General features: G+C 42.5%; 1 protein-coding gene across 5 annotated transcripts in view; it reads left to right on the top strand.

Moving 5' to 3' along the window:
- LOC128742510 (protein split ends) overlaps positions 1-8013 on the top strand; it is a 163104-nt gene extending 155091 nt beyond the window's left edge. For 4 of the 5 annotated variants that reach the window (XM_053838894.1, XM_053838893.1, XM_053838898.1 and 1 more), the window contains exons 8-12: positions 3783-3862; positions 3925-4094; positions 4158-4481; positions 4548-4936; positions 5073-8013. In XM_053838894.1, the coding sequence (XP_053694869.1) occupies positions 3783-3862; positions 3925-4094; positions 4158-4481; positions 4548-4936; positions 5073-5360 (1251 nt within the window). In that variant the 3' untranslated portion in view covers positions 5361-8013. The remainder of the gene's footprint in view (positions 1-3782; positions 3863-3924; positions 4095-4157; positions 4482-4547; positions 4937-5072) is intronic. The other variant, XM_053838896.1, reaches the window with a different exon arrangement.
- Positions 8014-14545: the final 6532 nt, after the last annotated feature.

Here is a 14545-nt window from a genome sequence, read left to right as displayed (position 1 = left end):
TAAAATTTTGGAATTTATTTCTCAAGCTTTCAAAAAAAGACAAAGATATTTGAAGAAGATCTGATTTACTGAAATTAAAGATACATTGTCCATTGTTGAAAAAATAGCGAACATTTGAACACGATCCCAAATCGGTTGTTCGGCGAAGCTCCCGTTCTATGTCGGAACAGGAGCGTTGTACGGCCGTCGTGTCAACTTTGCGAATGCATCTTCTGATTCAACCAACTGAATGTGTCTGAAGTTAAACAAAAAGAAAACTCTTCAACAGTTTAGTTGGAAGTAGTTGGAAGTACCGTCATCCGGGGATACTTGCAACACCGGGGTTACTAGCAACACTTTGGCGCATCGCGCTTTTGACAGCTCTAACGCATTTGTTTGTTAACATAACCATTTGTACCCAATGCCATTTTAAAGAAGGGATGTTTACCTATTGTTTAGTTAAGTTTAATCCATTACATCATTATTTTGCTTGTTTTTATAGGATTGGAAAGTAATTTCACTTTCAGAGTAGGAAAAATGGATGTGCAAAGTTGCGTCAGTCCATAGACATGGAATTATTTTTTATTGTTTGGTTCCTGTACATAATAAGTGCATCATATAAGCTAACAAATAGCAACTTTGAGCTTTGTTTATATTTTGAACTTCGAGAAGAAATTATGAATTCGTGTTGTTACTTCCAATATGGCGCGGTTTGCAGCACTTGTAAAAATGAAAATTATCGTAATAGACAGTATGTACAAAGTAAGTTTGCATCTGTACGATGTTATTTTGTCTATCACCATCTCCAGAAAAATTAAAATTGTGAAAAATGCCACGTGCATTGAAACGGCAATTTGGAGTTCGCCGACATGCTGCATTTTCACCGAATATCTTTAAAAAAGCGCTAGACGTAATTGGGAAACAAAAAAACGCCTCCAGTATCTCTTGTTTTACTACAAATTCTTGTCGTTTAGAGCACGAGAAAGAGAACGAAGTCATTCTACGTCCATAATTTTAGCTGGTTCTCCACTACCTTACTTGCGAGTAGTTGTTGGGGATCTCTTTTCGCTTTTAAAATGTTGTACCGTATATTTTTTGACGATATCTTTGTGCAATTTGTAGAAGTGTACAACGCGCTTGCGAAATGCTGATCATTTTAAACAAAACTTGGCAGCATAAACATAACCAAAAATGCTGGCGGAAAGAGGAGAGAAAGAGAGATAATACATACATACTCTCATTTACCCTTGAGCTCGTTTGTTGTTGTGCACAGTGGCCTCGAAAAAAATCCAAAATTTTAGTTGTCACCCGTTAAAATTGTCTGTCCGAAAATCAAGCCTGTTCGCGAACACACAGCCTCGTAGCGTCGTTCTGCGCAGCCCGCTCACGAAGCCAACAGCTCGTGAGCTGTCAACAGCCCGCGAGCGTGAGTAGGATGTATTGGTTGCAGATTTGGTTTTACTTCTGCTTTTCTCCTTTATCTTATGCCTTCGCTTCACACGCGAGTAAAAGTGTGGGCCTTTGTGAACGTTCGGTATCAACTGCTGCCTGGTTTGAATCAATGTTATAAATTTAGCGAGAAACAAACGATAGGGTTGCAATAATGACGAGCAATAGCGACGATGCACACTCGCAAAAACTCGTCGCAGGGCATGGAAAAATAAGAAAAGCAATGGCAATGGACCCTATTCTGTAAGTTACGTCGAGCGACTCGACTCCACTGAGTCACGGTCGAGCATCGAGTGCGGGGAGAACGCATAGCATAGCGGCTCGATGAACGACCAAAAGAAAATAAACATTTTAGCGTACATTTTTTAGTAGACTAGCGGAGTAAAGTGGCACTCGACGTGATTTATATAATGGGGCCCTATATCATGGCTATATGGGCTGTATCCGGGGTTTTCTGGCTATTAAGATATTGAAAGGATTCCACCCGCTCAACCTGTTGTCCCGCTACTATAGTAGGGGGGAGTTCAGTACCGTAGACTTAGTCTTTGCTACACTGACTGCTGCTGTCACGAAAGCTCTCGGCTAAGTATTCTAGCTTGCTCTGCATGTCGATTTGGCATTGATTGTATGAGTATAGACCCAGAAAGAATGCATATGTATTTTATTACGTTGCAGAAATTTAACAGAAAACTCATGGAAAAACTGTAGTATGCATCGTGTCTGAGCCTTAAGAGTTGTCGGCTAGGTCAAGATTATGTGAAAAGATTGTATACGTAAATCGTACATTTACGCATATATACAGCTATGTGCTAACAAAAAAAGCTATTACGATGCTAAAATTTGCTTAATATCCTTTTTATCGTTCATGTTTATTCAGCAGACGCATCAACCATGCTATTATAGGGCGGACTGCCTCATTTTTCTACTAGTTACTATATGCGACATAGTTGCCTATATGCAGGATGTTATGTTGCCTATCTCGATTCCGCCAGATTTTATACTGCACGCTAGTTTATTGCTGTCAGAGCATATGGTTCGATAGCAATATCGTCTTGATTTCTATGTAATCAATTTCACCCGTCAATGTGATTTTTCAATTTCACTTTTCATTAAGGTGAAATTAGTCGTCATCGACTCTGCAAATTTCAAAAGCAGTTTTTTTTTGTTTGAAACAAAAATTTTATTCGTGAAAATATATTCGCTGTGCAGTGAATACATTTTTATGAACAGCACTCCGTTTTTGGGCCCAAAACCTACTTCCGAAGTTGGGCTCTTCGACGAAAAGTTAATGACTGCTAATTTCCTATTAAGTTGTACCTATCTAAAATAAAACTATTTATATGTACATGACACTGTCGTGTAGCCAGCACCACAGTACTTATTTTAAAATTGAATCCTCTTCTTAAATGTGTTTCTATTCAAGGATATTTAAAAATTACTCGAAAAAGTGATCAATTTCACCTGAATTTGCGGTACCTACACTAGCACCAGAAACAATCAGTTGTCATTCTAAAATTTGGTATATTCATTGATCCATTCTCGTCTCCGAGTTTTACAGTCAAAGCGCAGAGAACGAATCAATCTGCTCTTTTTCAATGTAACAATGTAACCAACAATGTAACTTAATTGTTTTCAACATGTTCCACTTCTGTGTGCAATATATCTCAATTTAATAATTGTGAAGTACACTGACAAGTTTTGTACGTACTGCATCAAAGTATAATTTTTGAGATGTGTTAACATAAAAGTAGCTTAAGTCGATTTCAGCACTGCCTCAATACTTGTTAATCAAGTTTTAAGCAAACAGTCTGCGTGCTTTTGTGGCTTCTTTTATCTCGCTGTCTCGCATCTCGTCAGTCGCGACTTCCAAGATGGCTGTAATTTGTAAGTTTGGGCACAGGTCCTTTGACATGCCTTTTAAATTATAGCAAGTATAGGGAACATTACAAGTGCTTGTTGTAAAGTAGTTCTTTTGGTGGACACGTTAACACCGTTTTAAACGATTTTTATTGCTAATATCCAAAAGTACACTTGATTGAGTTGATATTCTCTCTGAATGCTGCTTTTTTGGATCTTCATCGAAATTCTATCGGCGCCATACGAATCGCCGCGTACAGCACGGAGATTTGATCGGATTCATCACTCGTGGGCAAAGCCCTCCTCCGGCACATCAGCAACAGTCATCACCAATTACACCGGTACATATACGCATTGTAGATGTTATAGGCGTTATTTCCTGGATTGTTTGTACTTCTTCGGATGTATTATTTCATATCATATTTATTTGTTCAATTATGTGAACAATAGTCTGAATTAAAGCGGATGATACTAAGGGTATATTTTAATACTTTCAGACGGATGCTGCTTTCCGCGGAGGAATGCCTCGAGATTACGTTAAGTACATGTACGGCAGAAGTAATATTCATATACCAAGGTATGTAATAATAATAACCCTTAGACAGTTTAAAGACAACTAAAACAATTTAATTTCATCAGCAGCAGATCGCCATTGCTCCCCGGTTCGGTCGAGCAGCGTGATCTTGCCGAGATGGAAGAATCGATTGCAGCCAGCCCGCCTTTGGAACTAAGACGCCCATCTAGTGGACCACGCCCCCTGACAACTGCAGTACCTCACAGTTTACAAAGCCCTGGGGATCGGTCGACAGGTAATTCAACATTTGAAAACTTTCAAAGAAAATATCATTCACACAAAACTAACGTTTTCTCAGATTCACCTCAAGTGGCTCAAGTTTACATCGGTAGTGCACGCATTCCCCATACATACTCGGACTCGCTTAACACACGATTTTACGACCCAGCAGCTGGAGGTCCGAATGCTCCACCACGTTCGCTAAGTGCTGAACCACCTCCAGCTCACCGGCCACATAACCTAACGGCTCCCAGTGGAGGTTTCCCGCCAGGCTCCTATCCAGGAACACCTAGCCAAACACCGCCTCCACCATCACCGGCTAATCTGTCACAGCAACAAGTTCAACAACAACAGCTGCAGCAACGAGATATGCAGCAACAGCGAGACCGTGGTCAAGCACAAGGTAACAATGACAGCCTACATAGCATGTATACAAGTTCTAAACAAATGAAATACATTTATTATTTAGGTCATACTCCGACTACGCCCATTTCCGCAGGCCCACTACCGGCCCATACCGGTGGTATTACAGCGGTTCTATCACAACAGGCGTCATCAGCAGCGGGCAGAGGCAAACCACAGATTGCAACACCGCCGATTGGAGCACCGGTTGCTGCTGCACCGACACAGAGTGATTCACTGGAAGCGTTGCTGCAACGATATCCGGTTATGTGGCAGGGTCTTTTGGCCCTCAAAAACGACCAGGCTGCCGTACAGATGCACTTCGTGCACGGTAATCCCGGTGTTGCCGGCAGTTCGCTGCCGAGTAATAGCGACGGGACGACCCCTCCGCTGCGTATTGCCCAGCGAATGCGGCTTGAACCAGCGCAGATTGACGGTGTCGCACGAAAGATGCAAGTAAGTGTCAGTTTTTTTGGCTATGATTATCTTAATTTGTAGCAAGCTTTGAAAGGATTGCTCTAAATTCAAAAATGACTTCAGGAAAAGTTGCGCTTTGGATGAATTCCTTTTCACGGCTTAAACTTTTTTTCAGGTGGATCAGGAACACTGTATGCTACTGGCTTTGCCCTGCGGGCGTGACCGTATGGACGTAGTGCAGCAGCAGAATAATTTGCAAACCGGATTTATCACATACCTACAGCAGAAACAGGCCGCCGGTATTGTTAACATCGCAGCGCCGGGCAGTTCCCAGGCCGCCTATGTAGTGCACATATTCCCGTCCTGCGAGTTTGCTAACGAAAATTTGGCACGTATCGCACCGGATCTGATGCATCGGGTGGCAAACATTCAGTATCTGCTGATTGTGATTGCCACAGTATAAAATGACATGATAATCCCGAACTGGACTAAATTATAACCGATTTTGACAACTTTAAATGAAAGCAGGACGACGTGTAAACGCTTGCTGAAGAGCTAATTACTGATCTCATTAAATTACTGATTTACTAGTACTACTAGCGAGAGAAAAGAGACAAACGTAAGAAAAGAGGCAGAATGAGAAGATGAGGATGAAAATGTACCCTAAACCGTTCATGAAAGCAGTGATAATTTAGGTTTTTAAAGGAAGAAAGACACGCTGGAAGATGATAGAGATAGGGCAGATAAGAGATGCTAGTGTTGAGCATAAGTTGTTGAATAATATGATAAGAAAGAGTAATAAAAGTGGTAATTTATAAGAAGCTATTAATAAATGGTTAAATAATCTTAAACGTAACTGCAAAAATAAACTGGCTATTGATAAAGAGGAAAAAATAAAGTAAGGACGCTAGAAGAAAACAGAAAGCCACCAAAAAGCTGTTTCTAATTAATATTTGACAGTTTCAGTGATGATTTGGAAAGCGATTTTTCATTAATCGTCCACGCAAGAAAAAGAAACCGCATCATTGCGCGGATGAAGATGACGTTTACGTGAAAACTGTGATTTTGATCATATTTTTTAAGTATTATGAACTCTTTATATTGCAAGAGGACAAAGCACGAAAAAAAACAAAGATACAAAAGGGAAGATTGGAAACGCGCTAAGCGACATGTTGAGTAATTGTAATTGCTTTTCTTCCGTTAGTTTTTGGTCTTTGTACTTTGAGTCGCGATTCGAAGTCTGTGACTATTCTAGAGAAGAGTTTTTCTTCTATTACAATACCCTCTTATTACTAATTTATTGACTATTGTTTTTGTTAACGAATGTGTAATATAGTTTTGCAGATTTTTTTCGGTTTTCGAAGCATAAACACCGGAATTTGTCGAAATATGGAGATGTCGTATAATATTTATATTATTTGTATAAAGAAAACGAGTGTAATTGTTGAAGCTGTGGAGCTAGATTTACACATACACACGCGCGATGAAGAAGAACAAGAACAAATGAGGATAACACAAGTTGTATGATATAATATTATGGCATAAGTTATTGATAAAACTCATGGTAGTGAACAAAATCTATAATTGTTTCTAAGTATCGTTGAGGACGAAATAGAGGAAATCTGTGTCAAATATTACACAGGATCACACGAAACTAGTAGAAAGATTAATGCTAGTAAGGTGAGTTTCCTACGACTATGCGTTATTATTTCAGTTTTAAGCAAAAAGGTGTAATTTAAGATTTAGCGGTAATTAAACTTTACTTTCGAGTGTATATATAATCTTAACAAAAGAAGAAAAACAAGGTAAAATAGTCGCTAAATCGAAAATCTTTGAAGACCTAAGCAGTTTTAGTGAGTGTGTGTAAGGGAGACATGGGCCAATCGAGCCTGAAGCTAAACATAAACACACTTAAGTACCCGCTAAACTAAAAAAAGGAACATAAAAAAATCAATACGTGTATATATATACTACAAGGGAATAAAAGCTGTTAAAAATATTAAAATCATAACAATCATGATCGTTTACAAGAAGGTATAGAAAGCATTGAATGTGGGAAGTGTCTTCTATTTTTCTTTACACTTGGAAAGCTTTTTTTTCTGTGGCGGAACTCTCTTGAGTTGCACTGTAGAGACGACTCGTAGGGTTGCAGAATATGACGTGCACAATGTGATGCAGTTTTGGGCAGCTCTGAAAATTAAGTTGTTTTCTTGCTCCTTTGTCTTTGGTGACTAATGGTGAAGTTTTATAAAATGTAGATGTAGGAAGGGAAACCAAATTCATTGCTCAGTAGAATGGTAGGAGAAATGCACATCCGCCGTTGTAAAATCAATAAGAAGAAAAAAAAGCGTTAATACGAGAAAATTCAATACAAAAATGATAGCAAATAGAAATATGCGGAAATAATATGACTTTGGTGGACATGAACGCAACAGAATTCAGCAGCAGAAAATATGTAATATCGAAGAAATATTTAGATAGCAAAATTATATATGTACTCTACGTAAAATTCGCGACAAAACAATGAAAACTTAAAATAGATTACTAAACAACAACAGGCAAACTAGCAAATATGAAGAACTGAACTTGAACTAGAAAAGAGCACAAGCTTTTCTGTCGTTTTTTTCTCGCTAGTGCTCTTTTTCCAAAAGTCCTTTGACATTTATTATCCAACCATCTTTTACCAGGCACTGGAAATGTCATCATTTGACAGCCAAGCAGAAACGCAACTTAACAGATAGTTGAAAGAGCTAAACAGAAATATAAACAGAAAAAAAATAATAAAAAAGCAGAGATCAAATAGTAAAAATGTCATCAATATGAATCTAAGCGGGAGAATGTAGATTTTCCACGGGAAATCACACGATGAAACAGATGGAAACAAACACACATAGCCACACATACAAATACACACACACACACAAAAGCATGAGCAAGAAAGTATAACATTAAAGAAACTGCTGTAAATGGAAATCTTACAACACACACCCACACACCTACAAAAATACGATTATTTAAGAAGAAAAAGAAAAATGAAAAAAAGTTGAAACAGCGTAATATTATTATTAACTGATTGTGATCATCATAAATGAATATAATGTACCTTTTTCTGTAAATTTTGTACATAGTAATAATAATTAATGATTAAAATTACAAGAATAAAATATTTAAAAAATTATAAGAGAAGCCGTTGTTGAATGCAGAAGTAGTCAAAAGAAAGTGCTTAGCTTTTTGGTAGAAAAAAGTTATGATAAGGACTTGAGATGATCAACCCTCCAATGGGTAGGTGATCCGTTGAATCCTTCAACAACCCCTTATGGTTATAGTTCTATGTGTAGAATATACTGTAGTTCGCAGCCATCCTATCATCAATGAATTGGGATTACATGCTTAACCATAACGACACCGATACACCCGCGTAAACCTTTCCAAATGTTTAGTCGCATGTCGTGCATAGACATGTTCCTAAAAAAGTAAACCGTTCCGGATCGCTTCCTGGCAAATAAGCGAATGGCGAAGACTCAAATCATTACAGCATCACTACGCTAGAGTGAATAACGAGTTCACCTGCCGAGTTGACCTGTCAGCAGCCTTTGAAGCCCAGTTACTTAATCGCAATCGTTAAACTTGAAATACTTGGGATAAGCATTCCACAAGGCAGTTATCTCGGACCGCTGCTATTCCTTCTCTATTTCAATGACGTAAACCTCGTTGTCGATGAACGGCTGTATGCATATTGTTACATTAAGGATCATTCTTTTGGTTTAGGCTAGCGGTTTGGCTTCGCAAGAGAAGTGAACCTACTACAGGGCGAAGGGTGAACTGTCCTGTATGTTGTTCGACATCGCTATTGAAGGCGTGATCCGGCGAGCGGACCTCGAAATCAGAGAAATGACATTCGGTAAATGTAGCCAACTCCTAACATTCGCAGACGAACTCCTTGGAACTAGAAACCTTGGAACGGCGCGGGAAATCTATGCTAGATTAAAAACGGAGGCTGGGAGGATTGGGTATAAATTAACGCGCCGAAAACCAAATATATGAAAATAATGTTCGCCTCCCACAGGCAGTGACTATTGATGGCGCAGAACTGGAAGTTATTTGAGATCTCTGGTCACTACCGACAACAAAGGGTGTCCCACATCAAATTACACCACGGAAGATACGCTGTAGAAAATTGCCCATTGGTTATTTTCTTTTCAATATTTGGGTAGAAATAGTTTAGAGTGTATTTTTATCGCTGTCAGTTTTTCGAAAATTGGAAAAAATGGCGTCACCCGAAAAGGAACGTCGCGAATTGATTTTGAGCATGCACTTGTAAAATCTTCAACTATCTTATCGGGACATCGGAAAACAACTCGAAATCGTACAGTCAACGGTGAATCGTGCGGTTCCTTCCTCTTCTGTTGGGTACTCTTACCACTGCGTCCAGTATTTTCTACTATTGTGGTATGCCCCGTTTTATTACTTTTACTGTACGCTTCAAGCTTACCTATCACTTTTGAGGAAGTGACAGGCTGGTAGCTGGAGCGAGACATGTGCCAATCAGGGATGACTAGGTTTATGAACCTAGTTACTCTGATCGGCGACGCCAACCAGATCTCCCTTTTTTGATATACTGCAGTCTGCGTACTATTTGTGCTCCACAATTACAGAGCAAGTGTTCCGAGGTTAAATATCATCTTGTACAAAATAAAGATTCCGAAGATGATATCTACTCGAAAAATGTCCTGTCGCAAGACCGGTAAGCTTGCTGAGATCTCTCTTATTGAGACTCAGCGACTTTTGAGTTACTCTCATCCTCAACGTTATATATTTTATATATTAGGCGCGCTGGGAGCTCTCTTATGAGACTCAGCAGTTTTTGAGTAACCCTCGACGTTATATATATTTTAGATTGTTTGAGCGATTGTACAGCCATCCTACTGGCCATGACTCAGTCAGACATACAGTCAGAGATCAGGCAGAATGAGTCTCGACCCGTGAGTAGAGACATCTTCGTTTGTCGACTCAGAACAAGTCGGCGTATTGAGGATAGACGAGGATCAGGACTGAACCTCTGCTAGCGCATCGTTCAAGTCCTGTTCCTCCCCTATTCTCCTCTCTACTTCCTTCGTTTCTTCGTTTTTCGGCAGAGGGAGTATGCACGGTGAGAAATCGTCCACTGCATCAGTGACCGGCTTGATGCAGCAAGGACAAATAACTGTGGAGGGCGCCCTGGTACTCCACAGGCTCCACAGGCGGCGAGAGAATTTATAGAACCCCCTCCACCATTCATCCCTCGGCACGGGTCGCGTCACACCTTGGATTAGGGGTTTATCCATACAGGTCTTTACATAATAGCTTTGGTTCTTAGTAGTCATACCTTCTACAAGAACCGTCTTGTTGCAGGCGGAGAGTTTACACTCAGCATTCGCATGAGTGCCTCCTTCTCTGTCCGCATACGACCCTTGTTTCTATCGGTTGTCCGATTTCCACTAAGGAACGTATCCCGGATGGTACCACGAGGAGGTAGAGCTAGGAGTTGCTGAATAAGAGGCTGTGGAACCTCGTTGTGGTTCTGCCCATGCCCAACCATTTACCATCCAATCCAATCGTGCGACTTTATTACGAAACTCATCGAACGGAAGGAGAAATGCGGTCAGAATGGATATTCTATTAGTGTTGAGGATCACAAGCGTGTCGTCAAAGCGTTTAAGCGGAATCTCAATGGTCTGAAATGTGGCCAAAAAATCGAATCTGTCCAAGTCTTTCGTTCAGACAGCCAAGGACCTGGAGAGTGCAAAGTGCAGAAGACTCCAAATCGTGACGAACGGCAAAATACGGTAGGAAAGTCACAGGTCCGGAAATTGTACACCCAGATGCTGACGAAGCCTCATTCACCCTTATTCTGCGAGGCGAGTGACGTGACTATTTTGGAGTCGTCGCGAATCAGTTTTGTCACCTAGGTGACATGGTTTGTCACTTAGGTGACAGGGGTTTGTTACCTAGGTGACACGGTTGTCGGCGCCGTGGCGAGTGACAATTGTCGTATTGAGTCACGTGACTCGCAGAGTAAGGGTGATTGTTTCATCTTGAATGGTGAGACTTTTTTTCCTGTATGGACTCATCACTGCGACTAGTATCGTTGGTCTATTGTGATATCGTACGGGTGTTTGCTGTATGACCCGCACTGCATTTCTTTGCTATAATCGCTATTGAGTGAGCGTGCTTGTGTGTAATTGGATTTTACCCTTCCTTCAATGCTTTCTCTACTTCACCCATCTCGTTCCACATGATAGCGCTGTCCCCTATTACAGCCATCTCTGGCACAGCTAACCAGTGCATTTAACTATAAGGGTCTCATTTTTGCACTGTCAATAGGCCTTATCGTGATGATATAGAATTCAGCATGAAGGAAGGGTGATGAGGGGCCTGGAACTAAACCCATGCTAAAGTCACTTTGACATCGAATGGCCTGATTCTACTAAGATTTGAACCCACGACCATTCGCTTGTCCAAGCAGACTCGGTAACCTTGCGGCTAGAGAGTCCCCTGATGAGACTTACGTTAACGCGGACTTCCGGCAGCTTCCGGGGCTACTGTTCTTCAACGTCCAGCACAAATTTGATGTTTCGGAGGAAGTAAGGAAGCAAAAACTTTCAAAGTTTGCCAAGAAATACATGATTTGGTTAAGGAATACATCGTGACTACCCGGACTGTAAATGCGCAGACTTACCTCAAGAAGTGTCTACAAAAGCGTCTGCTTCCTCTGTTGAAGTAACACGAGGGCCCTGCGGTCTTCTGGCCGGATCTAGCTTTGTGCCGCTATTCAAAGGATGTCCTGGAGTGGTACGAAGCCAACGGGGTCACTTTCGCACGCAAGGACATGAACACCTCCCCCCCATCCAACGCACCGGAACTAAAACCCATCGAAAAATACTGGGCTATTATGAAGCAGGTAATACGAAAGCATCCTTAAGGAGGACAAATCTGAAGAAGATATGAAGAAAAAGTGGGTTTCCGTATAGAAGAAGCTCCAGCCAGATGTTGTACAGAACCTTATGTGTGGAGTTAGGCTTAAGGTGCGAGCATATGGTTATAGTACTGAAGTTGAATGAACTAAATCGGCCAAAAGCATACTAATAGGTTATATTTTATTGACTGAAAGTTCGGTCAATTAGGTAATCTTCTACAGGAAGTCGAGTCTACTTTTCCTCTGTAAGATGCTTCGATCAAGGAGTATACACCGCCGCACGAAGCTGGCGATGTACAAAATGACTTAAAATTTATGGAAGACATACGTCAACTTGCCGTTCTTGAGTTAGTTGCAGACTATTTTTGGTGAAGTTCAAACGGAAAACGGCGGCGAATGCGTATAAACCACGAGCTGCAGGCACTAGTTGAAGAGATTCTCATCCTACATCTGGTGAAAGTTGAGAGATTACGGTAGGCCGGCCACGTCGCGTGTTGGACGACTGTGCAGTGTTTTTTTTTTTTTTAACGAGTAGGGAAATCTGCTATCAGACACCTGAGAAGACAGCTCAGGGAGTGGGGTTTGGTATCTCGTGAAGATCGTGAAGATCCAGACCCACTAAAACCCTACTCGAGTCTCCAGCCTCAATCCCCCCTGGAACCACCTTATCGGTATTACTTCAGGGAGGGGCTATTGTGCTTAACGCACGCTCTTAGATAACTACTGGACTATGGTAGTTAGGCTGTTTATTCGCCGTTGATCGGCTTTCCAGCGGTTTTGTAGCTCAAGTACGATCTGGGTAGCAGCCGCATTGACCGCACCCCAGACGTCCGAGCTAGAACACATCCTTTGGACTAAGTTATCCGGAGTAGTGTCCTGTCCGCTAACTGCCATCATGTTGCTTCTCACGCCCTCGAAACGAGGGCATATGAAGAAAGCATGTTCTGCAGTTTCCTCAACGTCCGCGCATTCGGGACACTCGGGGGACTCCGCATGCCCAAATTTGTGCAGATACTGTCTAAAACAACCATGCCCTGACAGAATCTGTGTCAGGTGGAAGTTGACTTCGCCATGACGCCTGTTGACCCATCCGGATAGTTCCGGGATAAGTCTATGTGTCCACCGGCCTTTTGTGGAATCAGACCATGCCCGCTGCCATGTGATCATCGAGGCCGATCTTGTGGTACTCCGTATGCCTCTAGTTCCACGTTGGTTGAAGCACTCTACGTCCTCGCTGATGATGATACCAATAGGCATCATACCCGCTAAGACGCAGATTGCGTCATGTGAAACTGTGCGGTACGCACTCGCCACTCTTAAGCACATGAGACGATAGGTGCTTTCCAGCTTGGCTAGATAGCTTTTGGTACCTAACGCCGATGACCACACCGGCCCGCCATACCTGAGTATGGACTGGACCACGTTGGCTAAAAGCCTTCGCTTGCTGCCATATACCGCAGAGCTATTAGACATCATACGAGACAATGCCGAGATAGCTGTGGAAGCCTTCTTGCAGGCATAGTCGACGTGGCTCCCGAACTTGAGCTTGTCGTCGACCATGACTCCAAGGAGTTTTAAGAACCGCGTTGACGAAATAGTGCAGTCCCCGACACTGATATTTGCTTGCTGCACCGACTTGCGGTTGTTAACCACGATAACCTCCGTTTTATGATGCGCTAGGTCCAGTTTCCTGGATCGCATCCAATCTTCAACAATGCTTATAGAGTGGGCAGCCGTCAACTCAACCTCTCTGATAGATTCACCGTAGACTTCCAAGGTGATATCGTCCGCAAAGCCGACAATCGCCACCCCTACCGGAAACTTTAGCTTCAACACCTCGTCATACATGACGTTCCACAACACCGGGCCCAGTATGGAACCTTGCGGAACCCCTGAGGTGATTGGAACGCATTTCCGACCCTCCTCCGTGTTGTAGCATAGCACACGATTCTGGAAATAATTTTCCAGAATTCTGTACAGCGACACCGGCACTTGGACGTTCCGAAGCGAGCTGGCTATGGAGTCCCAGCTAGCGCTATTAAACGCATTTCTCACGTCGAGCGTGACAACTGCGCAATAACGAATACCTGTCCTCTTGGGCTGGATTGCCACCTCGGCTGTCTTAGTGACAGACAAGATGGCATCCACCGTAGATTTGCCTTTTCGGAAGCCGAATTGGTTCCTTGACAGACCGTTTGTACCCTCCGTGTACTGTACGAGTCTGTTAAGGATAACCCTCTCCAGCACCTTGCCGGCAGTATCGAGTAGACAGATCGGCCTATATGACGAGGGGACACCCGGAGGTTTTCCCGGCTTCGGCAATAGGACCAGGTTCTGTCGCTTCCATCTGTCCGGGAAGTGGCCAGCTTCCAGGCATCTATTCATTACTGCCCCGAATAATTCGGGAGCCTCTAAAATAGCCGCTTTAATGGCCATATTCGGGATACCGTCTGGCCCCGGTGCCTTGCTCACCTTTAGGGATTTAGCGATATCAATGAGTTCCTCGTTCGTAACCGTCACTTCCTCCCCGACCTCCAAACCGCCGTCGCCCACGTTACTTTGGACGTTCGGCTGGGAGGCCGACCATCCTACGCTATGGTCTGAGATACTGGAACGTCGGCCGTGGGACGACTCAGCGGCCTGGGGCCAGGGCCTTGGCTCGTGGCGCGGAAAGAGGCCCTCGATGATCCGCT

The sequence above is a fragment of the Sabethes cyaneus genome, chromosome 3 (genome assembly GCF_943734655.1).
Source record: "Sabethes cyaneus chromosome 3, idSabCyanKW18_F2, whole genome shotgun sequence".
Lineage (NCBI taxonomy): Eukaryota > Metazoa > Arthropoda > Insecta > Diptera > Culicidae > Sabethes > Sabethes cyaneus.
The sequence above is the reverse complement of the archived record's forward strand: the minus strand, read 5'-3'. Positions and strand labels throughout refer to the sequence as shown.